Genomic DNA, 26,471 nt, shown 5'->3' with positions numbered 1-26,471 from the left:
CGCCAAGAACAGTCGCCGACTTTGCCAAGGAGGCAACAACCTTGGAGCGTTCTCTGCAAGAACAGGGTGCCCACTACTCTCGTCAGGCTAGTGTAGCAGCCACTCACCACAATACGCCCAAACCCCTTCCCACCGAGGACCTTCAAAAGCTTGTGAGGAGCCTGGGGCGCGAAGAGCTCAAGAAACTTCGCTTCGAAGCTCCACAGGCTAGCGTCGCTGCCATACCGGACGTGGTCCGAGATGAAATTAGGCGAGTTGTTCAGTCGCCACCAGCTCAGAATCCGGCGCCCTATATGATGACATAGTGTGAAGCACTACAAAGCCTTCCTAGACCAGTGATGTAAGCTTTTTCCCCTTAACTCCTGTGCCTTAACTGCGGTACCCAGTTGTAGCTGTACCCGCTGTACCGCAGGAGTGACGGTCCACCATGAGCAAAGCGCACGTTTGTCGTACTCCAAACAGTAGGCCGCTCTGCTACCACCGCGAGGAACCGGGCCACATCCTCCGCCACTGCCCATACCGCAGAATGGGCTTAAGGGGGTTTGCGCCTGACTCACCTCGACCGCGTTACGGAGAATAGCCGCGGGATATCAAGCAGTACCTGTCCGATAACGTGCCGCCACCGACCTCGCAGCGACTCCAGTCCCGGTTACCATCCCCACGGCGGTTTTCTTCGCCCAGCCGCCCGTCGTCTTCTGGCCAGTTCAGAGGCACGTCCCCACATCGTAAAAACTGAAGAGTCCTGCGGGTGTAGGGCCACCACTATTGGACCAAGTCAAGAGCATCCACCCGACGATCTGCGGCTACGATCCGACCGACGACTACTCGCACTCACGACCTCAACGACAACGACACGCTGTGACCGGCTGGTTTCTGTCGAAATCGACGATTCACTGCTACGATCCGACCGATGACAAGCTCACCCGACGACCTCTACGACAACGACGTGCTGCGACCGACTGGTGTCCGCCAAAATCCCCGTAACCGTTGATAATCGCGGTATGAAAGCACTTGCGGATATCGGCGCTGATTTTTCTGTAATGAGCAGTCGGTTAGCCACGGCCCTCAGAACGGTTCGGACCTTTCGGTTTGGACCGCTGATACGCACCGCCGGCGGCCATGTGGTTACGCCGATTGGCGTCTGCACGTCACGGATACATATCCGCGGTGCTGCTTTCCCTCGTTGCTTTGCTGTGCTGCCCGACTGCTCCAAGGAACTGATTGTCGGTTTGGATTTCTTTCGGGAGAATGGCGCTGTCATCAACCTTCAGCAGCTGGTGGTGTCATTTTCCACTCAACCATCTGTTGACGGCGATCCCGAGCCACGCGGGATAAGTTACGCGTCTGTGACGACCACATACTTATCCCGTCAAGAGCCACCATGTTTGTTACAGTAGATTGCAATAAACGGAAACGGAACTCGTTGTATAGCTGAAACCAACATGTCGCTGCTCCATGGTCAGCAAGTTTGTGTTGATCGCGGAATTGTTGAACTGAACAATGGCCGAACCGAACTCTTGGTGCCCAATTTCGGCAATTAACCTCAGCGTTTGCCTGGCAGTACAAGCTATTGCGTATTTCGAAGAACTCAGCGAATTCGCTAGATAGCACGCTTTGTCCGAAGCGCAAGCATCAGTGGAGATACCGACACCTCCCACAAAAACTGACGTGAACCCGAATTCGCCGCCTAATCAGAAACGCTGCCTCGAATGCGTTATACAGTTTCTCTGGGACTGCTTTGCCTCGACCGCCAAGGTTAGGCAGACACCGCTCACAAAGCACCGAATTTATTATTATTTATTGATTTTTTCCTCAAAGGTCCACGAGGTACATTACATGAGGGGTGGGCTCAGGAGACAATTAGCATTAATACATGTTCGAGGGTGGGTTTGAATCAGCTGTAGTCGATGATGGTTGCCGCTTCGGATGGAAGGTCATTCCAGTCCCGGGCTGTTTTCAGGAAAAAAGACTGGTGATATGCTTCGGTACGGGCTTTCAAAGGGTAAATGGCTTTAGGGTGACAATTACGGGAAATACGATGAGTGCGTGCGATAGGAATAACTTCTTAATGAAAAGTATGGAAAAATTTATGATATAAGGAAAGACGTGCGATCTTGCGACGAGAGGCTAATGTGGGGAGATTAAGCTGGAAGTTTAGTGTGGAAACGCTAGTGTGGAACAAAAAAATAGAACAAACGATTCTTGCAGGGCGATTCTAGACTCATTCGAGCGTGTCAGTCAGGTTAGCAAAGTTAGGATGATAGGCGGCGCATGCAAACTCCAATTTCGGCCATACAAATATTAAGTAAGCAAGCAATTTTATGGAACGCAGTGCTAAGCCAAGGTTACGGCGCAGGTGCCCGAAAACTTGATTAGGTAAATTTGTTACACGGTGAACGTGTTGCGACCAGGTTAGATTTTTACTTAAATGGATACCGAGATATTTATAAGAATCTACGACATAGTTGACGCCAACCAGCGGCCGTTATGTCAACCGCCTTACCGGATCTCTTCGAAGGAACACGGTGCCATTCGCCACCAAGTTCAGGAAATGCTCTAGGACGCCATGATACAGCCATCGACGAGCCTGTGGGCATCGCCTGTTGTTTTAGTAGCAGAGAAAGATGAAACCATACGGTTCTGCGGTTCTCCCTCAACCAGCTGCGCCACGCCAAGTACTTCTCATCGCTAGATTTACGCAGCCGCTATTGGCAAATCGAGCTGGACGAACGCGACCAGGAAAATACCGCCTTTTTTAAACCGGAAGGTCTGTACGAATTCCGGGTGCTCCCTTTCGGCCAGTGCTCGGCTCCTGCAACCTTCCAGCGGATGATGGATACCGTTCTTGTCGATCTGAAATGGCAGTCCTGTCGCGTGTACTTGTATGACGTTGTCATCTTCTCTGATACATTTGAAGAGCACCTGAGACGCCTGCACGCTGTGTTCGAAGCAATTCGGTCGGCCGGTCTTTCTCTGAAGCACGAAAAGTGTCACTTCACTTTCGAAGAATGGAAGTTTCTGAGCCCATCGTGAGCGCTAAAGGGGTTAGCTCCGACCCGATAAGACAACCGCCGTGGCTGCTTTCTGTGCCCACCGGTAGCGAAATGTGCGCCGCTTTCTGGGTCTCTGCGCCTATTATCGGCGTTTTGTGCAGAACTTCTGGCAGATCGCTGATCCACTCACCTGACTCACGAAAGATTCCGAACCGTTCTTTTGGGTCATGGAGCAACAGCAGTCCTTTGAAGACCGCCGAAGTCGTATGCAAAGTGCGCCCATCTTTGGACACTTAGGCGAGTCAGCCGACACTGAACTGCGCACAAACGCCGGCAACATCTGCCTCGGTGCAGTCCTTGTCACGATCTGAGGGGAACAATTCCACCACCGAAAAAGAACGCCTGATCATTGTGAACGCAGTCACCAAATTTCGCTCGTACTTATATGGCCGCCCTTTGAGGGTCGTCAGTGACCACCACTCGCTGTGTTGGCTTCCGAACCTCAAAGATCTCTCGGGTGTCTTGCACGCTGGAGCCTTCGACTTCACGAATTCGATGTCACCATCGTCTATAAGCGTGGTAGGAAGCACAGTGATGCGGACTGTTTTCCTTGACGACTATCCATTTTATCTTGGCGCCATCTCCACGTTCATTCTCGTTCAACACAAAAGAGACGACAGTGAACTACAGCCCCTCATTAAGTATCTGGAAGGAAGCGCTCAGTCTCCCGCGCGAATCTTCTCGCGCGGACTGCCGTCCTTCTGTTTGCGAGACGGAATCCTGTCTAAGAAAATCTGCAGCCAGACGGAAGCGGTCTATCTACTCGTCGTGCCTACTGCTCTTCGCGACGATGTCCTGCAGGCGTGCTATGTTGACCCATCTTCTGGTCACCTGGGTCTTTGTCGAACTTTGGAACGAATATTGCAAAAGTACTACTGGCCCAGGATTGCTGCAGTTGTCAAGCGTTACGTAAGAAATTCCGGGGAGTGCAAGCGCCGCAAGACGCTGCCGAGCAAGCCAGTCGGCCTACTGCAGCCTACTGATCCGCCCAAGGTCCCCTTCTATCAAGTCGGCATGGATTTGATCGGCCCATTTCCGGAGTCCTCGCTGGGTAACCGCGACAATGTTGTCGCCACCGGCTACCTCAACATATACTGTGAGACTAAAGCTCTTCGCCTTGGTGGCGTTGACGAAATTGCAATCTTTTTTATTCAAAACATTGTGCTTCGTCACGGGGCACCCACCGTCGTTTTAACTGACAGGGAAACAGCGTTCACCTAGGCATTTACGCAGGAGGTTACGCGTCTGAGCGGCACCAACACCGCAATACAACCGCTTACCACCCTCAAACGAACGGCCTCACCGAACGGCTCAACAAGGCGATAATATTAATAATAATAATAATATTTGGATTTGGGGGAAAGGAAATGGCGCAGTATCTGTCTCATATATCTTTGGACACCTGAACTGCGCCGTAAGGGAAGGGATAATTAAAGGAGGGAGTGAAAGAAGAAAGGACGAAGAGGTGCGGTAGTGGAGGGCTCCGGCATAATTTCGACCACCTGGGGATCTTTAAAGTGCCCTGACATCGCACAGCACACGGGCGCCTTAGCGTTTTTCCTCCATAAAAACGCAGCCGCCGCGGTCGGGTTCGATCGCCGATATGATTTCCATGTATGTCAACGCGGACCACTGGAACTGGGACGCCACACTCCCTTACGTCACATTTGCCTATAAAACTGCGGTTAAGCACAAGAAACGCTTCTCTTCATGTTTAGTACATCGTTGCGAAGCCACAGCCATGCTTGATGCAGTGCTGCTTCCAGCTAGCACTACCTCCTCTGTTATGGGTGCTGCCCTATTCGTTCGTTACCCTGAAGCCACCTGCCAACTCGCTCGAGAGTGCATCCGGCACCAGCAAGTCCGGGACGTTCGGCGCTATAACTTCCGCCACCGAAATGTGAGTTACCAGCCTGGGTAACTCACAAGTCTGGGTGTGGAGCCCAATCCGGATGCGAGGGCGCTCTGAGAAGCTTCTACGCCGATACTTTGGCCCCTACGTGATGCTCCGCCAGCTAGGTGAAGTCACCTACGAAGTTCTTCCCTAAGGAACCGTTTGCTCTTCTAGACGGCTGACATCCGATGTTGTCCACGTCGCCCGGATGAAGCCGTACCACGCCCGCTATCGCCTCGCGCGCGTCTGCACCGCAGGCCAGACACGTGCGACTACCCTTGTCCTGACGCCCATTGCAGCCGCACCGAGCGGGTGTCTTTCAGAGAGGTGGAGTAATGCCACACTACTAACTCCTCCAGTGGCGCCGTATCACGGCTAAACTGCATTACCCAGCAGATGGCATGCCTTGAACCATCTCGGGCCTAGTTGCTTTGTCCTCTTCATCTCTCGTGCTGCCAGCTGCTTTGCGCGTCCTAACAGAATCTTGCGCGTATAAGCAAACCAAGTAAGCCAGGTCTGCGTACGTCAACCGTTTCTCAGTGACAATATAGGGCTATTTTTTTGTTTGAAATAACAGTTCGCTGGACGGCGTAAAGATGCATCAATAGAAAAGGACCGACTACGGTGTAAAGAACGGACGTACCAGAGAAACGGTGAAGCCGAAATTAAGCACGGGAAAAAGTCACATATATGGGGCGACAAATACGGCATCATAAGGAATATGAAGAAGATGTATAACTTAGCCTAGACGTCTGACAGATTTGCAGACAAGCGGAAATAGCCATCACGCTAATGAGAGAGGTTTTAGTGCCTCGGGAGAGGATAGCGATCGAGTAACTAAAGTGGAAGTATAGAAACCTAAAAACAACCCAATTGAGGACAACTATTTAGCACACAAAGGTGACATTTCAGTTGAAGCTTGTTTTGTGTGCGGAATTTGTACCGACAAACTTGATTCCTCGAAACCATAATAAGAAGCAACATTTGAAGGGCCGTTGCGGACGAATCAGTGGCCGCAGAGGGATGCGGGCGATAACAAACGAATAGTCGTTTCGTCACGTACACGCTGGTATCCTAATTTGTCGAAAGCATAGCTAAAACAACTTACCTAACGCTCTTCATTTCATTTCGCATTCGCGTATCATTCTTTGATTTTTATGAAGAGCATGTTCTTCAAGCAACTAGCGCACAAGCTTTTGCTCTAACACATCTGAACCTTGTTTTTGTCAAGATTGGCGCTGCACTTGCAGGTGGCCACGTGCTCAGGTAGATTCTTCCTCGCGCTGTCTTTGATATCTCCTCTACGTTCTCTGAGCCTATCATTTAAACAGTGTCCACTGCGTCCTATATGATGACCCGTAGGATAAAGGCACATCGTGGACCATTTCTTCTTTACATTTAGTGAAAGCCCTCTGTTGTTCTTTTCTCACTGTTCTGGCGGCATTTCTTCTCGATTGAACATTTTTCAAAGTTTTTGCCAGTTAGATGCAGAAAAAAATCACCCTTACTCCGGACCGCCCCAGAGGTTTCTTTACAAGATGGCTCAAGTCGTGCACATATGAGATCCGAACAATTTTTTCACATTCATTTTGGTCCTGTGTCGTTGTGACTGCCCGGCGGAAATCATGTAGCCAACAGTACAACGCAGAGTGTTCGGAATCTGGTGGTGCACAACTTTAGTAGTTGGCCTTACAGCTTTCTTCGGGGCGATGCAGACATCACCTATCATGGGTGTTCTTTAGGGCGCTTTTTGCAACTGCACTTTTAAGAGCGTTAGATCTTACTGCTCACATTCGAATGTTTGTTGTCCGTCCGAGATGTTAAGATGGCGGCCGGTCAAGTGATTGAATATCTGCAGCATCCCGCAAAATGTGACCCTTCACGAGACACTGCGGGCAGTCGTCAGGCATGCACGGCGGTCAGCATACCCCCCATGCTGACGTTCCTGTATTATATGTACCATCTAAGCGGGTGTCAAAAATAGTGCCACTTGGGGTCGCCATTAGTAAAAACATGCAATGAAGTGAAATAGCAGTCACTGACCAAGGTCGAAAAAAGAAAGACGTTTCGAAACCCGTACGGGGTTTCTTGTTCACAGTGAGCAGGACAAGAGCGGTGGCGAATTTATATCCGGAGAATGTGACGTAAAGATCGGGCGTAGATGCCTGGCATGGGGACAGCGTTCTTGTTTAATGTTGCTTGTGTTGTTTGGATGAATAGAGAAGGCGCGTCGTCAGGTTTCTTTCCTTAGATAAGATGGAGGCATTGCCCCAGTCAATCTGGTGGCCAGTGTCGTGTGCATGACCCGCCAGCGCATTTGTGGCGTGCTTTTTGTTTTTCACATCACGTTGGTGGTCCTTTATGCGTCTTGAGAACTTTCCTGTCTCACCGATGTAGGCATGATGGCAGTTCAGGCATGGTATTTTGTAGACGACTCCTGGAAACTGCTCATTTGGTAGTCGGTCTTCCACATTCATTAGCTGATTCCGCAGCTAGCTGACAGGCATGTGGGCCACGCGTAAGTCGTATTTTGAGAACACACGAGACAACGCTTCGCTGATACCAGGCATGTATGGAATGCCTGCTCGTGTTCGATACGTCCTACAATCAGTGGTAGCTGGATGTGCAGCCCGTTCTTGTATCTTTGATATGAAGCGGCTCGGAAAAATACGTATTGCTTAGGCAGAACCGTAGCAGTGTGCTCAGCTCTGGCACGTCGAAGGGCGTACGACTTGTCAGATTGCGGTCCTTCTCCAATGCTTCCTCGCACGTGGAAACAGCTAGGTCAACCGGGACACTGGTGAAGAGTGCCGTGATGTCGAAGGAGACCATTACGTCCTCTGCGTCCAATTCCAAGTCATGCAGTTTCTGAACAAAATTGGAAGAGTTCCCGATGTACATCCTAGTCTTTCCGGATAAAGGGCTGAACACTTCGTGGAGGTACCCTGAAAGTCGATACAGTGGCGACCTTGTGATGTCCACTATCGGGCGTAGGGGGACTCCAGGCTTGTGGATCTTCGGTAGACCGTATATAGCAGGAGCCGAACCATTTGTGCATAGGAGGCGGTAGTAAAGTTTCTTGTTATCCGGGGGCACGAGCTTAAATAGGCCCGCCAGCAGTTTTTGCAATTTTGTTTGCAATCTGGCCGTAGGATCGCGTGGTACAGACAAGTAGGTGCCGTCGTTCAGTAAACCGATACGGGTAAACCCGTACGGGTTTCGAAACGTCTTTCTTTTTTCAACCTTGGTCAGTGACCTAAGATCCGGGTGAAGAGTGCATCGTCTTGCACTTATAATATTCTGTGACATGTTATCGTGAGTGCAGCTTCCAGCACATTTCGCGCTTGCCAGGAGGTCAGGACCTTTTGCATTGTTCTTAACCGATTCGTCTCCCTATCAGGAATTCGGTTGTATGCGTGACGTTGACGACGCGTCATTGTATCAGCCTCTGTCGACATCCCCGCAAAACCTGATAAGCCGAAGTGCACATTGTTAGTTCATTCCTCCTTCACTGGAAGTGCAACTACGCACTCGTGAACGAAGCTCTGAAAACACTTGCGAGCGAGTCTGAGCCCTGTGCGCGGGGTGTTTTAAATAAATTGAATAAATTTTTGAGAAGCCACGACAGATTTTACGATGATGCGAGTAGTGCGTGATTGCATGCAATCCTCTTGACCATATCAGCGATTTTTAAATGCTGCTGAGCACCTATATTATAGAGCGAGCGGTTCATTGTTAAATTTCTCACAAAACATTTTTCGCGAAATTTACATAACTCCCTGAAATATACTCACTACAGTCATTTTCTTCACATTCTCATAGGTTTATTTTTTTCCTGCATTAAAAGTAACGCTACCAGAACTTAAATATGGTCATTGACAATATGCTGTCTTTTTTCACGATATTAGCTCCCTGACAGTCATCAACCAATTTCCACAAAGCTTAATTGAATGATGAGGTCACTAGTAACTGCACTGGATCGACGATAACCGTGACCGCTGCGTTTTTTTAGAGTAACGACGCTGCAGGAACACTGCGACCACATTGGAATAGAAGAAATTTCTTCTGCTGTGCTAATAAACGGCGACGCGTGGTTGCAGTCGTGGGGCGGCATCATGATTCTAATGGCATATTTCTTTGGGGGATCCGGAGCAAGCCATCTTGCTTCACGAATCGACGCATGTGCTTCAGTGGCAAATTTTGATACAAATCCTGATTTATTATGGGCGGAGACAAATCATGCACTCCATAAAGCATTCAAAGCTATGCTCTGGATTGTCACAGGAATGTGCCCTATAACAACAAGTGCCTACGATCATCGCCGGACGAACACGCTCGCATGTTGGGTATTTATTTATTGCTGCATTATGAAGCCGAGTTCCTCTGATTCGATAGATTTTTAGGGCGCTAAGTTCAAAATACTCCAGCGCATAGTCATTATACTACTTTGAAATTAATTCATTTTATCACTGAAATTATTTTTCTTTCACTTCATTCTATATTATCTCAAAAAACAGGCACCACGCTTAATTTGCTTTGAGGAAAACGACAGAAATGGGTATAGCATAGTGTGCTTTTCATCTTTTGCGTTCAAAAGTTTACGCTTAGGTCGAAAATAAAAACATGAATTACACTGCGTTTATAATTCGCGAATTAGGTTCATTAATAAGTGTTTTGGTCAAGCCAAAGCTAGTGCCTACAACTCTGCACCAAGCAAATCTTCGTTTAGTGCGCTCCATCTTTAATATTTGCTCAACCTATTGGAAACATCTCGTATCGTAGACAGTGTGAACATCTCGTCCGCTGCCTTGGCAATTGTATGCACTTAACTATATCGCTATGTCAATTCAGTAAGTGCACTTCTTCAAAAAAACATTGCTCGATGGTGTGGGATACCAGATATAAGAATGGCGACCGGCTGCTTTTCTCAGTGTGAAGAGGTAAGAGGCAAAAGTAAATAGAAGATAACGCAAAAGAAGATTACATTGAGAAAAGGATTGAACTCTGTGATAGCCTGAACAATCGCTTTGGCATGAACAATGGATTGTAGATAAAAAAAAACAAAATGGGGCGAGATATAAACACTACACTTTAGTGAGCCTAGCGTCGAAGAACAAAAGCATGCAATCGTTCAAAACTTGGCTTGGTTTGGTTTATGGAATTCAGCGTCTCAAAGCGACTCAAGCCATAGTGAAAGGCTTTGGGATGTTCTGCCTGCTGGGGTTCTTTAACCCCAGGAGGTAGAGGCAGACGGGGGTTCATTAACCCGGGTGTTTCGGGTCAGCAGCTGAGCGCCATAACCACTAAGCCACCGCAACTGCCAATCTTTCAAAATTATTCACTATGCACAGAGGAAGAAAAGCATCCCTTCCGATTTCGAATTTGGTTTGCATGTGACTGAGCGATGAGAGCTTACTGAAGCAGCGGTTTAATGCGCAACATTTCAATGCGTCCGGCTAATTTTACGTAGAGCATATTTATTCTGTTAATCGAAATACACTTGTAATCGAGCAGATTTCAAATTTCTGCTGTCGGCTATCGCGCACCGTTATAAAACGCTCCTTTAAGCTGTGCATCGCATACAACAGAAGAACACTGTATGTTCAGTTGCGAAGATAGAAACATTTGGCGAAATATACTGCTCACGAAAGCAGTATGCTTATGTTGCTAGATCGTAAACGTTCTGTAGTACTTTCTGACAAAATGCTAGCGAAATTATTAGACATGTGCGAATACCGCTTTCTAGAATTGAAGCGAATTCAAAGAGAATTTTTCGAATACTTGTGACACAAAAAAGTTTCAACGGTACAAAAGGCAGCACAAAAAGCAATTACAAGAAAGAAAAAGACAGAATGCATTGAAACTTTTTCGCACTCACTGACGCTGTGCCTAATTTTTGCAAAGATGTCCATTGGCAATTTGGGAAGCCAAGCTATATGGGCTGTGGGTGTATCTATAAGCTGTGAGACCTATTTGTGGTGCATCGAGCTGCTGCTGTTAACTACGATTGCATCACTGCGCAGCGCTTGCTTTTAAGCAATGACTGTTTGACCCCTGCTTGGTGTGTGCACCACATGCACAGCTGCACCTCTCTTCAGGCGTCGGAAAGGAGCACCCCTCTTCATCTCTTTTCTGCTAGCTTGCCTTCGTGCTCGCGTCCTCACGCTCTTTTATTGAATTTCAAGCGGAGCAGAGCGGCAGCAGCAGTCAGCGCAGGGTCGTTTCGCCAAAGTAAAGGGAACCGCACGTCCTCTGGTACGAGGGAATTAGAAGAGTGCTATCCGGTACCGCGGGAAGACACTGCGCATGCACACGTCTCCCTGAGGACGCAGCAAGGCGCCAAGCGCCGACCAGCTGCTTGCAGGCCTACCTCTCCGGGACCAGTCAGCATGTGCACAATGGCGGCGCGCGGAGGCGGTTCGCGCTATGCTAAGTCTCTCTATTGATGCACGCCGCCATGCGGCCACAGACGCGTGGTAGGTGCAGATGTGAGCGTCGCGCTTCCACCTGCTCGCGTCTGTTACCGCGAGCATATAAGACCAGCTCCGGCATACGCTTGGGAGCGGAGGCACACGGCGAGAAGTCGGGGCTGTAGTTGAGTGCGTGCCGCGGTGCCATCCGGAAGGACGTACGCAGAACCAGTAAGAGTTGCAGAGACGTTATTTGCTAGAGACGGATACTTCGAGATCTCGAGATTCGAGATACTTCGAGTTTCGTCGGCTGCCTTATTGTATACTTAGTTCCGGAGCCTGCCGCAGAAGTGTCATGGTAGTGTCATGTCACATGGCACGCCGTAGCGCCCCTCCTGTCTCCCGAACCAATCCAGCGATCATCGCGTGCACGCCGCATTCCCTCCTAACTTTTCCAATCACCGTACTCTGATTGGTGACCGCGGTGGCCTTGTAGCAACCCGTCAGATAATCGCTCTCTTTTCCCCTCCGACTTTTTCTCTGCTGTCTCTCCACTAGCTGCGGTGAGGGATATTCCCTACCCTCCAAGTTAACTCCTGTTGGCCCCCTGCCAACCACCTGACAGTTGAGCTGAGGACGCCGACAACACGAAGAATGCGGAACTGAAGTACGAGCTAGATGGAGCAAGCGCTTTAAATCTACCTACCTTATCCATCAGATAAACGGAAAGTGTATTCATAATCGTGTTAATACATTTTCAGAGATCATGTGCTGCCGTGCTTTCTCAGGGCAACTGATGTTTTGTCATGATCATCATCAGCCTAATTGCGCCCACTGCAGGGCAAAGGCCTGTCCCATATTTCTTCAATTACCCATTTTCTGTGCTAGCTGCAACCACCGACTCGGCGCAAAGTTCTGAATCTCATCTAACGCCCATCAAACTTCCTGCCGCCCCAGCTACGATTGCCTTCTCTCGCAACCTACTCCGTTACCCTTTAGAACCAGCGGTTGTCTTGCCTTCGCAACTAATGCTTACCACGCTCTATAAGCTGGATCTACTTAGAAAGGGAAAATAATCATTACAAATGTTACCATGCTCAAGCAATTGTTCGCCTCCCTTCATGTGAAGTGAGGAGGCATGCCTTCTCAGCGTTACGTTCAGACATTTGCCTTTCCGCGCTAAGAACCTGCTAAAACAACGGATAGGAATGTGGTGTACATGACACCTGTCGAGGAAACATGCGACGTCCAGTGTTTTAAAGGGCAACAGAAAGGGGTGTTTGAGCTTGGCTTTAAAATGCTTGCACTATATACAGTACAGGCCACCGAGAATCCAAGCCGCGTACGAGACCTCAGAAGCGAGAGGAAATTTACAATACATTTTTAAAAATACCCGCTTTCGCACCTCACCGCGACGAGCGGTGCCGGGCTTTCGCACGAAAACCTGGCAGACTATGTCACTTCGTGCTGATGACGTCAGCAGCTGGGGGCTATCATTGGTTCACAGCGCCAAATTCTTTCCGTCATCACGCGCCACCGAGGCCACTCCCCGCGCGCCGCAGCCGGTGGAGGTTGGGAGGGGACCGAGTTAGTGGAGCCTACGAAGGAGGGTCGCCGTTTTGGCGTGTTAGAGGAGAGGGAAAGGTGCAAAGACGCGGAAGTTCAAATTTCATCTGCAAATAACTCAGCTTCCATAAAACGCATTAAAATATTCCTTGCAGAGGGATAATTATGAGCTGCCGTTTTTTAACGTCCCAGACACATCGCACCTTCATTAAGACTCCTTTTCTGGGTCCCTTTAACGCGTGAGTGCTAAAGCTCCCGCTCTGAAAAAAATCCGGTGTTTTCGCCGGCAATGTGAGCGAAAAATCTCCGGAGAAGCAACCTTGGTGAGCCACCTAGGTGACGGGACCTTGTGGTGTCATCACAACGCGCCCACCGGATAATGAGCAAACTGATCACAGTGGCAAGTGGGAGTAAAATTAAGAATTGGTCGCGAGAGTTTGCTCGGAAAGGGCAACCTGGGTGGGACAAGTCTAATGGCTCGTCATGGCAATGGCGCATCAGGGAAATGACGCATCAGTTAACAACACTGTGCCACTGTGCTAGGAGTGGTATGAGCAATCCCAGGGGTACAGGAATGTAAAGAAGGGAATCACGAATTCCCGAAGAATGTGCAGTAAACCTATTACCGCTATCGTTACATACCATTAAGGCTGAGCTTAGGTGTCCCACCGAATGTATCTGTTCGGCATGCTTGCTTTTTCTAACCTATTCGCGATCATTTTGAGCGTTGAGCCATTAAAAACCTAATGGTTGAAGCAAATATATAAACTCCAAAATTCGCGGCCTCTTTTCTAAGTCCTGAGAGAGCTTGAGTACAGTCAGTTCTCAATGAAACGTCAACAAGCACATGTCGTATTTATGAGCTTTGCAGCGCGATATTCTTTTACAACCAGTACATGAGTGTATACTTCAGTGGACAACTTACCCTGAAACATGAACCAGGGTAGTTGTGCACTGCAGCTGAAAGTACACAGAGAATTTTTTTTTCGATGACATGAGCTGTTTCGAGATTCATTCAGCCGGAATATACATGAGCAGTACCTTAAATTTTCTTTTCTATTTTCTGCAAAAAGAATTTGAATGAATTAGCTGAGTTTTTTTTCTAGCTTTTCCTTGAAAGTATGTGCGGCTGCGACAGATGCAACAGTGCGAAAACCAGCCTTCTTCAGTCTATTAAACTAGAGGTCAAAATTTATTTACATTCTGTGAAGACGGGACTTGAATAGTGGTCACGTAGAATACGAAGTTGCTATTACCCCGTTGTCCAGCTCCAAGTGCAGATCTGTAAGGCAGTGGCACTACCTTGGACCATGGGGCATACATTCATGTCGGGTCCTCACACCTTTACAACACGCTCTGTCCACGAGGTTCAAGGACAGAGGAAGACTGGCTTACCCGGAGATGTACTTAGGAAAAAAAAAACAAGACAATTTGTAGCTATGCTAGAAAATTGCGCACTTAGATAAACAGAAAAAAAATTAGGATATGTGAATAATATCAGGCATGCGTTACATTCTACCATCGAGAAAAAACTGAAAATTTTTGTGTACATATTTGGAATACCCATGGAAAGAAAATCCCAAAAGTCGCTAAAAAGTTGTAAGCATTCAAGGAGCGCGCACTTTCGTGATCACGAAATTGCTGAGATATTTTTCAAAATATATTTTCTGTAAATAATTATTTTCTTTATCATCCAAAGATCTTCCCGCAAGCAACGAAAATTCAGTGGCAGTGTCCTTTACCGAAGCATTCCTTGGAGTCAGATGGGGAAAAATTACACCACGACAGAAAACTTCCAAGGTGCGGTGTAGGAATTCGCGGCGTCCATTTCTATTTATTGGTCCGGAAAAGCGAGTCCGTTTTCTAGACACGAAATTGTCTTTGTGGCCAGCATGTGTATTAAATATAGTCGACATAACGAAGTAACTTCGTGAACAGCACGCAAGTGGCTCCGAGAAAATTTGTGAAGAGTAACGTCATGAAAATGAGCGCCGTGCCACAAAGGGATATGTACACAAGCTCTCACAACTTGAAAAATGGCCACGAAATTTGTTGTTGATGCTTTTTAGGGCGCAAGCGATTTCAGTGGTCATTCCCCGCATTTATTTGTTGTGCGTTTTTCTGTTTGTGCGTTTGTCTGTCTGTCTCAAGCCAGTTCAGTGGCATGCTGTTTGGTGGACAGGTGAGCATGCGCAGCCTACCCACCGTTCCAGGCGGCAACTCAAATAACCGTGAGAAGCTGTTCGCGAAGAGCCAACTGTATTGAAACTAAACCCAAGCAACCCAAGTCTACCTGGTGCCAGCACCCCTCGCTGCCTTAGAAGGGCAGTGGCGCGTTGCCAGCTCACTGCATCACTGTTCCAGGAGTTCTAGGAAGACTCATAGGGATCTGTGAATGTAGAAAATTCGCAGTTGCGCATATACCGACACCTTATCGCTATTAGAACAACTGCTATTCGTTAACACTGGATCTGAATAGCGGAACTTGAGTGAAAACGAAACTACTAGCGCTCATAATTTGCATTTGGCGTAACTACAGTCGACCATTTTTTTTAGGCACGTAAACTTTGAAGGCTCTGCGCTCTAGCTAATTGAGAGAGGACTAAGAAACTAAGTACAGGAAGCAATAATTTTTCTGCGCGATCACTGTTGTGTGTCAGATCCATCTTCATTGTGGCAGCATGAAATGCCTTGTATAACGAATCGAGTATGTTATTAACATGCTTTAATATTTTTATTCCTCTTTAATATATTCTATACATATGTTTCAGTAAATGTCATTTGGAAGTGACGCTATATATCTGGGAAAGATTTGTCACGAATGGCGTGTTGTTTTGTCACCTGCTGCATAATTATTGCCTTTCACGTTTATTCCTTTTTAGAAGAAGGGTGTTGTGAAGTGTAATTTGAAAAAAGTAACTTCATTCTTAATAGTTCTAAAAACAATGATGTCCTACCACAAAAATACACGATACTGGATTTGTCAGAACCAGTACTGCTATACACAACGAGCTCCACTAAGTGTTTTTGCATTCCATTTACGTTGCTTACATGTGTCAAATATTTTTAGAATTGAATTCCCCACCACTCTGTCTTTTGAGACATGTTGAGATCTTAATCGCTGGATTGTAGCGCATAAAACCATGCACAAATGTTAAAATCAGGAAAACAAAATTACAGAAAAATGATGAACCACAATTAACATATAGAATTTCGTTGTTCGGGTTTTTTCATAGATCCTGAAGAAGAAAACAGAATAAACATGACATGCGCAAAAACCCCTTTGTAGTTAGTGGACCTCAACACTGCCGGGTTGAAAGAGATAATTTGAAAATGACGGATATTTTCAGTATAGAATATCTCAACCGGGGCTGTGTTTGATCGCCTGGCAATATTCGCAGGAGAGCGACACCTGGACGCTATTCACTTACCATTACAGATTGCTCTGAGTGGCGATCCTGGGGACCCTTACACAATAAACAATCCAGCGATTCGCAACTTGAAAAAATGAACAATCTCAGAAAGCATGAAAGCCACCCACGTAATTTGCATTGATCGTTAAGGTTTTATTAAATTTTAAGAAGCGTTCCTTTTCTTTTCTTCGAAGAATCGCCCTGCGGAATTAAAAAAAAACGAAAGAGGTACAGGTACACGAAAGTGTTTTTCGACAATAAAATCTGTAATCTAGGAGCAGTTTATGGATAGGCTAGTAGGTGCAGATCTGGAAACATGAAATAACTACGTGAAATACGAGTACGGAAGTACTAGAAGTCAAATCTATGCACACACAGCGCAGATTTCAAACTATGTCTAATACGTTTCCGTTAAAATGGTTATGTGAACGAAAACCTGGCGTCCGATGTACAGGGTCGTCCACTCTTAGTGCGAACATGCGAGCTCACGCCTATGGTCTTTGGAGGGCAACTGCGTCTGACAGGGCCGAGCATCGAAGAAAAGTGCAGATGACGCAAAGCCCTACGTCCAAGTTCATCTTCTCTTTCGCCATTTTGCTGCGATGCGCTCACGAAATCCCCTAAAAAATCGAAAATCGCAGTGCACTCAAGAAATCAGTGCAGACTCACTAACGCATTATTCTCTGTATAATCAGATTATTCCCTTTGAATTTGTTACACAACAGTACTAGGCACTCTACTTATCAGTTCAGCAACCACGCAGGAGATGTTTTAGAAATAAAGAAAATATTTAAAAATAGACACTTTTCCGTACTTGGGCTGCCGCCGTGGCTCCCTGGTTATGGCGCTGGGCTGCTGACCCGAAATACACGGGCTCCATCCCGGCTGCGGTGGTCCAGTTTCGAAGGAGGCAACATTCTAGAGGCCCGTGTACTGTGCGATGTCAGTGCACGTTAAACAACCTGGGGAGGGGGAAATAGAAATTTTCTGGGCCCATTGCTACAGCGTCCCTTATAGCCTGAGCAGCTTTGGGACGTTACATTCTCATAAACCAAACCTTTTCCGTTCTTGAAAACCAGTTAGAACTGTGCGCTGTCTTTTACTTCTTTTAGTTTGTAGTCCTCGCGGCCATGTTCTATTGCAGGGTTTTTTCTAGGCATAAAATGCTCTGAGACATCCCGAAAGGTTGTCATCGTCGATCGTAGTCACTGTTGCCGTGCAGCATGCGTGATTCTACGTGACCTCGGTTACCTAGTGAATGTTCTGCAGGGATTCAGTTGGCTATATCTACAATAACAGAGTGCCACCATAGATCGAATGAAAAAAAAAAGCGCAAAATATTTGGAGCATTGTGTGCGTCAGTGCGTCGATACAGGAGCGTCGGGTTCTGAATGATTACATCTTTAGCTGAAATTTCAGTCGTCGCAATGCCGATGAAGAGCAAGCGTTGATCAAGTGAAGAAATCTTCAAAATATCGCTGACTAGTAGGGCGAAGATTTTAAGCGAAGTTTATTAGATCGTTCATGTAAGACTTGGGATGCCGTCTAAATGCACCTATTGTGTAAGCAACTTAGAAGTTGAAGGAAAAATTTCATGTATTTTAAGGAGCTGCGTCAAGAGTGTTTGGAAAAATTGAGGTATTATTTACAGAATAACGCAAATGTCGCAAGAGCTATTAGTTAATTGAAATAACTGCGGTTATTATCGGTTCGAAACGTATTTATTATATTGTGAGAAAATAGACTGCCGGGAAGCAAGTGAAACTAACAAGCTGTTTTCATATTTTCATGCTCAATTGTCAGAGATATTTAGCAATTGTTAAAAAAGGGCTTTTGAGTTCACTAGCGTTGCCTTTTTCATAGCTCTGCCACCGGTGGCGGCATCACAAAGGAGCTTAAACGTGTTAGCTTGCTCGCTCGTTAGTTAAAACTTGAAATTTTCTAAGTATTATAGCAACCCACCGGTTTACATTTATATGATGTTCATGCATTGTCGCTAGTAAAACCCATGTAAGTTTTCAATGTTTCAACAATCCTCTCTTCATACCGCAGCCGAACAGCGAATGCTGTCTTCCAGCCCGTCATATCGAAGCCCGCATCCCGAATGGCATACACTGCCACAGGAGACCACATCTCTCGGCACCGTACCTGTTACGTGCTATTTTTTTCCGCGTGCGACATGTGACACGTGCTGCGCCGTTTCTATCTTCTTCGCCGTAAGATCACCTTTAGGAGAGGTGCTGTCTAAAAAAAAATGTGATTTATTCTGGTAACTCTTTCGTACTTTGTATTGCAGCTTATATCCTTCCGTCTCTGAATAATATTCTACGCCGCCCACTTCGTGCAGTCCGAGACGAAAATAGTATCCTACAGGGTTTGCAGTTCTTCAGAGTCCATCTCAAACCCATTTCCAGCCTTTCTCTTTTGGGAAAAACTAATGAATATCGTCTATAATCTTCCCTAAAGTGCAAAGGCTCTGAAAGAAAGTGTATGAAGATACTAATAGCCGATGTACGATGTGCGATTTATGTCTTTGTTTAGACAAAACCTGACCAATTGCTTAATTTTTGCCACTAAAGCCGCGACATGAGTAACGCCTTGCCCGAAGGATCGAGCTTTCGTTATTTTTGCAGAAAAAACTTGATAATGCTTGCCTGTGGGATAAGCTTTCATTATTTTAATTTAGGGGAACTCCCTCCATATTCAAAGGTGCTCAACTCAGATTGACTGTTGCATGCGACCACATTGCAACAGCGAAAACCGATTCCTGTTCTCAAGGATGCAGGCATGCTAACCTGCCATTCAAAGTTGCCGAAACAATTTTGATGATGTCTGATCTTCGCTTCAACAAATAGTTCTGCGCACATACAGACAAGGACGAGAAGGTTAAAACAACTACCGGAAACTCCAGCTTCTGTAGCACATTGGTGCGCAGTTAGTTTGACGGGCCTCAAAAAAAGAACACTACCTGGACAAACTAAATTTCATACCTTGTGGCGTGGTCTACAGCACCGATGTTAGTATTTTTTTTAATGAAATTTCACCTTATTTCTTGCAAGCAACAAACACGGGCTTCTTCCCTACTGGTCTATCTGTTGTGATCAGGTAAGCAGCACTACCATACCATGGGCCGCCGACGTGAAGAGGGCAAGGCGCGATCGACTTGTGAACCCATGCACGGTTCCAAGCATCGTTTGCCATAACAAGTGCCGCTATCACTAGCCCTTGGAGTTCCGGTGGCTGCTTAACAATGGCGGCATCAGCTAGGTGGTTGCCACTTGCGATGCTCTATCATTTTGGCCTTGATGTGACTGAAACTTTTATATCGAACGCTTTTCTACGATAAGGGCTGATTTCTCTTCCGATAACATATATAACCAAATTTATGCCGTACCCAACGTGCTGTTATCCACCCCACAATGGCAAGCGCTGCAACGGAGTAAAGGCTTCAATGGCGACAGGTAGTCACTATCACCAAATTTGTTCTCCCGCACTGATCCTCGCAGTAACTTGCATATCGTATGCAAAGCTGTTGCAATGAAGGCTTCAAATTCACAGCTACTTATTCCTTTCCTCGTGCGTTCCGCTCAACTGCCCACTTTAAAGAGCACAGCCATCATTCTATCATCCTTTATTACCCCTTATCCTGCATTCCGCATATTTTGTGAACGAAGTGTGTTTCTGAACTAATCATATTGATTGCTTTGAGCTGTTTTTCGGGCATGACATAATTATTAGGAATTAAACCGTCTTTGATAACGTATCGAGGCAGGTTTCACGTTGTACGGTTTGTGTACGGTTTGTATCCAATGCCCGTTTTACGCAGAGATGTGAAAACTCGGTTTCAATAAAGATTTCCCTCGGGAAAATTGTTTATCTTTCCCCCACTGCGAAGACGTCATTTGCAATCGTCATTAGAAGTAGCATACTAGGGTGAACGGCATCGAGTGCAGAGGTAGGCACGGTGCCTCCCCCCCCCCCTTTTCACTCCCATCATATACTCATGGACTGCTTCTACCCGCACTCTACCACGTTTTCGATCACTCAATAATATATCACATCAAAAAGTATTCTGAAAATATGTAGAAGTTTTAAAAAGTATTTTTTCAAATACTTAAAAGACAAACCTGACAGGAAAGCAATTTACGCGGAACACCAAGAAGAAATAGACAGCGAACGTTTGGTGACTTGTGTGTATGTCTGGATTGTCTAGAGAGTATGATCATTATGTGCTCAGGGAGGACATTCTCAACGCATTTGGAATGTGTTTTAGACGTGGACAACTAATTGGTTACTATGAATTGCGACAAAGAGAATGTATTTCTGCGGACGTTGTTTTCTACCTCTAGAACGTTTCTAACACAAAGGATTCATTGACAAACGTCGCGTATAAAGCTCCGAGCTTGTTCGTAATTAATGGTGCACGGTAGACCACAGCAGAGAGCGGTTGAGGAATTTGCGCTGAAATCTCTTCTTTTTCTTTTATCTAGCGGCTGCTATTCTTGTGGAGAATGAGAGAGGAAGCGAATAAACTTTATTGGGAAACTGGTCTTGAGAGCAGCTTGACGATCAGATAGGCGGAGTCTTCGTTCCAGAAATCCAGTGGACTTGGCTGCTTCACGAACCTGGTAGATGAGTTCCAGCGTATTTTCCGAGGACATGCTTGTAAGTTGAGCATTCCACTGCTCGGAATACGTTTGTGCAGTCTTTAACGGTTCAGGTTTGTTAGAACACGCTCACGAAATGTGTAAAAGTGCGGGCCAAGTGTCACACCAGGGGCCGGTGGCAGAGTATTCAGTAGGATACATTTTACTGCAATTATGTATGCTTCGAAATGAGTTTTGCTATATTTGACGCCAGGCTACCCCATCAGCTGTGCCTAGCTCTTTTTGTGGTGGAGGGTATCTCCTGCTGTTAAGATATAGACATTGTGCTCGTTATCTATAAATTGACGGAAGGGTGTCAGATGAGAATGGGAAGGACCTTCTCGGTTTGCGCTCGAGATAGGTTATGAGCCGCCTCGTTTCCTCCTAAACCGGGATGACCTGGTGTCCAAGTATTTCGGTGATGCTCATATAAAAGGATAGGAGCAAGGAGTTCTACTGCTCTTCTCAGGGGTCTGGCGGCCGCATAATTATGCAAACATGCTGTGAGTCTGTGAGAACGGCGAAAAAGCGCAATACTGAGTGCTTTCCTGAAGTCTATAAAAGAGGTTCAAGATGTCTGACTAATCTGGATTTCTTACTCATTTTTTACAGAGAAAAACGTCCGTTTCCTGTCTATTAGACTAGAAATCAAAGCGTGAATAAAAAAAGTGGTATATAGATTTGAATTTCATAAATCTGCGCATTGCCGAATGTGAAACGTCGTATTGGAAGCGTTCGATTTAGTTACGAACACCTGTACTTCTTCAAAATAAGTTGCCATCGGACAATACATGGGCGTTTTTGCATTGCGCCTCTACTGAAATTGGCCCCCGCGACAGGCAATCTTTCATGGATATCTGGGCACTGCTCTACCACCTTCAAAGCCACAGTCACTTCGCCACCGTAGCAGGTTCCATGCTAAATAATTAGGCGGTTGTGAGCAGTAGAGAAACGTTTATTATCTCCTTATCTGAAATGACACTTGCAGCAAAATTGGGTCAATTGTTTGGGTCAGCTTTCTTAGCCTTCTCGCTTCGCCGCTGCCTTTTCCACAAGGTGCTTAATACCGGCCGATGTTGCACCCGTCGCGGCTCCGATTGCAATGGCCTTGGCAATGAGCAAAATGAGAGAGTGCTCGTCAGTTTCTTCCCCCGTGAGGCTCAGGGCATTGATGGCGTCCAGCACACTGTCTCGCTCTTCAGCCGTGTTCATAGAAACGTCGCCCTGGAGGATCTTCCCAAGGGTTTCCACCGTCTTTCCTGCCTTGGCCAATGCGGCGGGGTTGATATCTGCAATTGGTGGAGGGAAGGGTAACATCGCTTAATGAGATGGTGTCGCTTTTACTGACTTGGGTGTATTTTGTGAGCGATGGCGGCTCTAAACTTTTCAGCGGAACTTTATTTTAACTTCTGTAACATTACGACGCATTTCTGAGCAGCATGAATTCTCGTAGCTCAAACCCGCAGGCGAGGGGATATCTTTGTTACATTGCATAAATTCTGTGTTAGGTCAGCATTTTCGAGCGACCCCATAGTCAAAGTAAAGGTATAGTTTTCTGTGGCATTCTCTGGGAGGAATGGGGCGGTAGAAAAGAAGTGGACGAAAAAAAGAAAACAAACACAAAAACGTTGGTGTGTTTTTTTTCTTTCGTACACGTCTTTTCTTGCCGCGTCATTCCTCCCAGAACCGATAGCCAAACACGTTTCTAGAGAGGACCACTACAACTAAACTATTATTTTGCAGGTTTGCCGTCCTGATGAATTCTACACATTATTGATCTTTGTATCACGCTAAATGTTTTTTTTTGCCCGTGATGAAACGCAGTTTTGAATGAGTTTCATTTCCCCTCCTGGTTGGCTTAAGTCAGCACAAAAATCCAGCCGCGTCTCCTTTTGAGGTAGTCAGCTGTAACATATCACGAGAGCAACTGGCCTGCTTAGTGTTAAAGGAAAACAAAGACTTCTACCATGAGGAACACTATATTGTTAGGCAACGCATTTTTAACCCAGAACGAAAAAGATCGAAAAACTAAAACGCAAGTGACCTCCTCTAAATCGTTCATTAGTTTTCTTGGAATGAGGATTGCTTGAACCAAAAAGGGGGCATGCATTTTGTTGGTGGTTCTTTAACCCATAAGGAAATTAAACTAAATGCAACAAAACTCTCTGTCCAAGGGGCATTTGAGGACTAAATAAATAAATAAATAAATAAATAAATAAATAAATAATGGCAAATGAAAAAGTCATGGATTGTAAGAGAATATTACGTTTATAGTAAAAATCAGTCACAAGTTGGGCCCATCTGAGAGTGAGTGAAGGTGAGGTGACTCTCGTGACTCGTGACTCGAAACTCGTGACTCTAAATCCTCGCACTTTCTAAGAAAAAAAAACACTGAACATGTGCTTCGAGGAGAGGATTCTTCGCCTTTTTCTGGAGTGAAGTATTTTCGAAAAACTCTTGAGCAATCATTGAATCTATGAGACTTCATTAGCTGGTATGGTCAGAACACCTATTCTTTTCGGAAAAATAACCCCATCGTAAGGTGTTTTCAGTTTATTGTACTCCTTCACTGAGTTTTTCTGAAAAATTGAAATAAAACTGCAAGCCAGTTCACAAGTTTTCATTGTTTGAACGAGCCGTTTTGAAGGCAAAAAGTCAGGAGTCCCAATGTTCAAGTGATATGTATATGAACAGCTCATATTCAGGGCCGTAAGGGTACTACCGCAATAATATGTAGTGCAACAAACACGTATCTTGGGATACAACTGGATAAAAGATCATCAATAAGTGAAACTCGCTTCGAACACAGCATTTCTCACCCTTCCAAACCTTCTCCCCTTCAATGCCTCCTGCTTCTTGTCTGAAAGGCAAGTATACCGTTTTTCAAGTTAGGAAATACTTGCCGCGCTTATCTTGAGGCGTGTCGAAAGATAATATATTGCTGTTAGTATCAGAACACAATGAACGATTTACATATAGTCGCAAGAGAGCTTTATTACATGACTTTTCTATTTTAGAAATACGACAGTAAACTCTATGTTGGAGGGAACAGCAAGAGCAGAGACTGCAACATAGAACACTTCGCATTAGCGGTTACTGCACCTGCCGACAACAAGCAGCTGCCACACGTCAAACGTATGCTGAATCGATATTCCAGAATTTTACCGATCTCAAGGTTTAGAACGGATGACGCTATTACATCGAACCGTGCCAATTGTGTTGCCTGCATTTTAGGTAGTAATTTTATCCTAATAAGGCCGCGACGATGTTCGAGCTCCTTCTCACAATTTAGGATCTCCTCACAATTTCCTCACAGCTTGGAAGTCCAGTGAAGAGGTCGTCTATGCTGATATTTCATATTTACACAGCTTTCGCTCACAGCTTGTCGTGCATCATCGGATGCCGCCAAAGAACGCTCCGTGCGCGTTGCCGTTGGTGACGTATGGTTTCGTTGGAATAGAGTTTGCGCACTTAAATTTTACGGCTTTAGTAGCCTCGATCCCTGTGCATGGTGATGTGCGGTGCATAGAAGCCTGAACGCCATCGTGAATTTATTTGACTAAGACCTCTCCATTTCAAATGTTAGCTTAAAAGCCGTTGCATCTAACCAGCAAGTTTAACACCTTCAACTCTTTTAAGATCGTCGAATTCGAAATCTCTTCAGTTGCCCTTTCAAGCATCCAAATTGTCGTGATGGAGATTCCAACCAGGCGCAAATCGAGGAGATATGAAAAATGGTGTCTTTCTGTTTTGCGGTTACTGTCAAGAGACAAGGATGATGGAGCGACTTAGGCACACTATTTCATTTTTCTATTAGCTATACATTATTCGAGAATTTTAGGTAACTGCCCCAAACTTTAATATGGGCATCTCCCGTATTCAAGTAGAAAGAAAAACAGTAGAAATATGAAGACACACTTACACAATAGCCGCATCTGGTAGGCATGAAATGAAAACAAGAGAAAAAATTAGTATGGTAAGCACTTAAAAGCCAGAATTTTTAAGAATCGTTGCAAGTTTGGGCTCTGCTTCTGTGTTCATTGCAGTGGACACTGCCAGGGTCATTGGATCAGAACACAATGAATGATTTACAGATAGTCGCAAGGGAGTTTTATTACATGACTTTTCAGGTAGCATTTATTTGAAGGTCTGCGAACTTTACATTCTACCAAGAGCAAGTGGCCCGCTGCGCGGCTTCCCCACATCTGTTGAGGAAGAGAGGCTTCGATTTCAGATGAACTCTCAGCGTCGTTCGCAGAAATATTGCACTGGGCTAGGTGAATGCGAAATTTTTTGCTGCCCAACAGAAAGCAAGCAAACTTGGTATGATGGTTGTAATCGGTATGTCTTCATATGTGTTTTCCTTTTCCCTACGAAAAAAATTAAGTAATATCCTGTTGTGCACAAATGAAAGCCACGGCTTCTTCAAAGTTATTAAGGTAAATCCTTTCTTGGTGCTCATTAATACCGCCCTCTCTCAAAGCAAAAGCTACGCCTGGAAGGCTGCAGGCGGGGAGTCGGCTTGATTTTCAATGGTCTCGCCCGGCACCATTTGTAATGATCGGTTTCTTCTCGAATCTAAAATATCAGGCAGTATTCGTGAGCGGTCAAAACAGCATCATAAACGCTTACCTACTGCATATTGCTTTCAGGAGCCGTTTTCTTTATCCAGCAAATTGTTTGGAGGAGAGCGCAACAGGGCTATTTGCCGTTTCTTGCGAAGAGTGCGGCACAGTTTCTCAACACATTATTAAATAGCCGCGCATATCGGATATTAAGACCTCTAAAACTCTTAGCATCGTTACTGCCGACCATATATCGAAAATAGCTTGAACGGAATGTGCACGGGGTCGTTTACGTGTTCTGAAAAAGTAATTATGTTGTGTACAGAAGATTTACTGTTATTTATTTACTCTTTCTGTTCATCCACGAAATTAAGTGTTAAGGTTTTAGTCTTAGTATCGCCCTACGAAAGTAAAATAGGAAGTTTCATATAAGGAAAAACTGCTGCATTAATACTTTCCTGTAATGATTGTCACATCTGATCAGTAAAAGCATTAGAAACCATAAAAAACTTAGTCAACGATGCTGAATGGTAACATGAATACATTCCTGTTAGTCTCAGTGAATAATACTGGCATTCCATGATAAGAAAATTTCATGCCTGGTCAAATCTTACTTGTGGCATAACTTCAGGCCTAAACAAGGCACTCACCTAATGTTGTAGTAACAGCCAAAAGGACGAGGAAAATGAACATCTGCATGTTGAATAGTTTCCTGCGCAAAAAGAAGGAAATATGTTGATCTAATATCTAATGAGGATCACACCTTTTTTAATTGGTTGAAACACGATCTTCGTTTTGTATTCGCGACAGCATAGGACAAGTAGCAAGCAAGGGTAGAACAAAAGGATTACCATTTTTCGAGTTCTTTATCATCCTCAGTTCTTTAGGAACATCATCTTATGAATTCTTAGTATTTAATATTTT

General features: G+C 45.6%; 1 protein-coding gene across 1 annotated transcript; it reads right to left on the bottom strand.

Annotated features, from left to right (window-relative positions):
- Positions 1-21,980: 21,980 nt before the first annotated feature.
- Positions 21,981-26,259, bottom strand: LOC144124785 (uncharacterized). Its single transcript, XM_077657660.1, has 4 exons — positions 26,198-26,259; positions 24,905-24,917; positions 23,802-23,842; positions 21,981-22,271 (listed from the first exon to the last, which is right to left on the bottom strand). Exons 1-4 carry the CDS (start codon positions 26,244-26,246, stop codon positions 22,003-22,005), a joined length of 372 nt encoding a protein of 123 aa, XP_077513786.1. The 5' UTR covers positions 26,247-26,259; the 3' UTR covers positions 21,981-22,002.
- Between the last annotated feature and the right edge of the window lie 212 nt (positions 26,260-26,471).

This window comes from Amblyomma americanum, chromosome 3, assembly GCF_052857255.1.
Source record: "Amblyomma americanum isolate KBUSLIRL-KWMA chromosome 3, ASM5285725v1, whole genome shotgun sequence".
In the NCBI taxonomy this organism is placed as follows: domain Eukaryota; kingdom Metazoa; phylum Arthropoda; class Arachnida; order Ixodida; family Ixodidae; genus Amblyomma; species Amblyomma americanum.
The sequence above is the reverse complement of the archived record's forward strand: the minus strand, read 5'-3'. Positions and strand labels throughout refer to the sequence as shown.

Excerpts from the sequence above, each read along its gene's own strand:
- LOC144124785 (XM_077657660.1), bottom strand. The coding sequence starts at position 26,246 with ATGCAGATGTTCATTTTCCTCGTCCTTTTGGCTGTTACTACAACATTA. Across the intron at positions 22,272-23,801 it reads AGGGGAGAAGGTTTGGAAGG|ATATCAACCCCGCCGCATTG; the intron begins GTGAGAAATGCT and ends CACCAATTGCAG.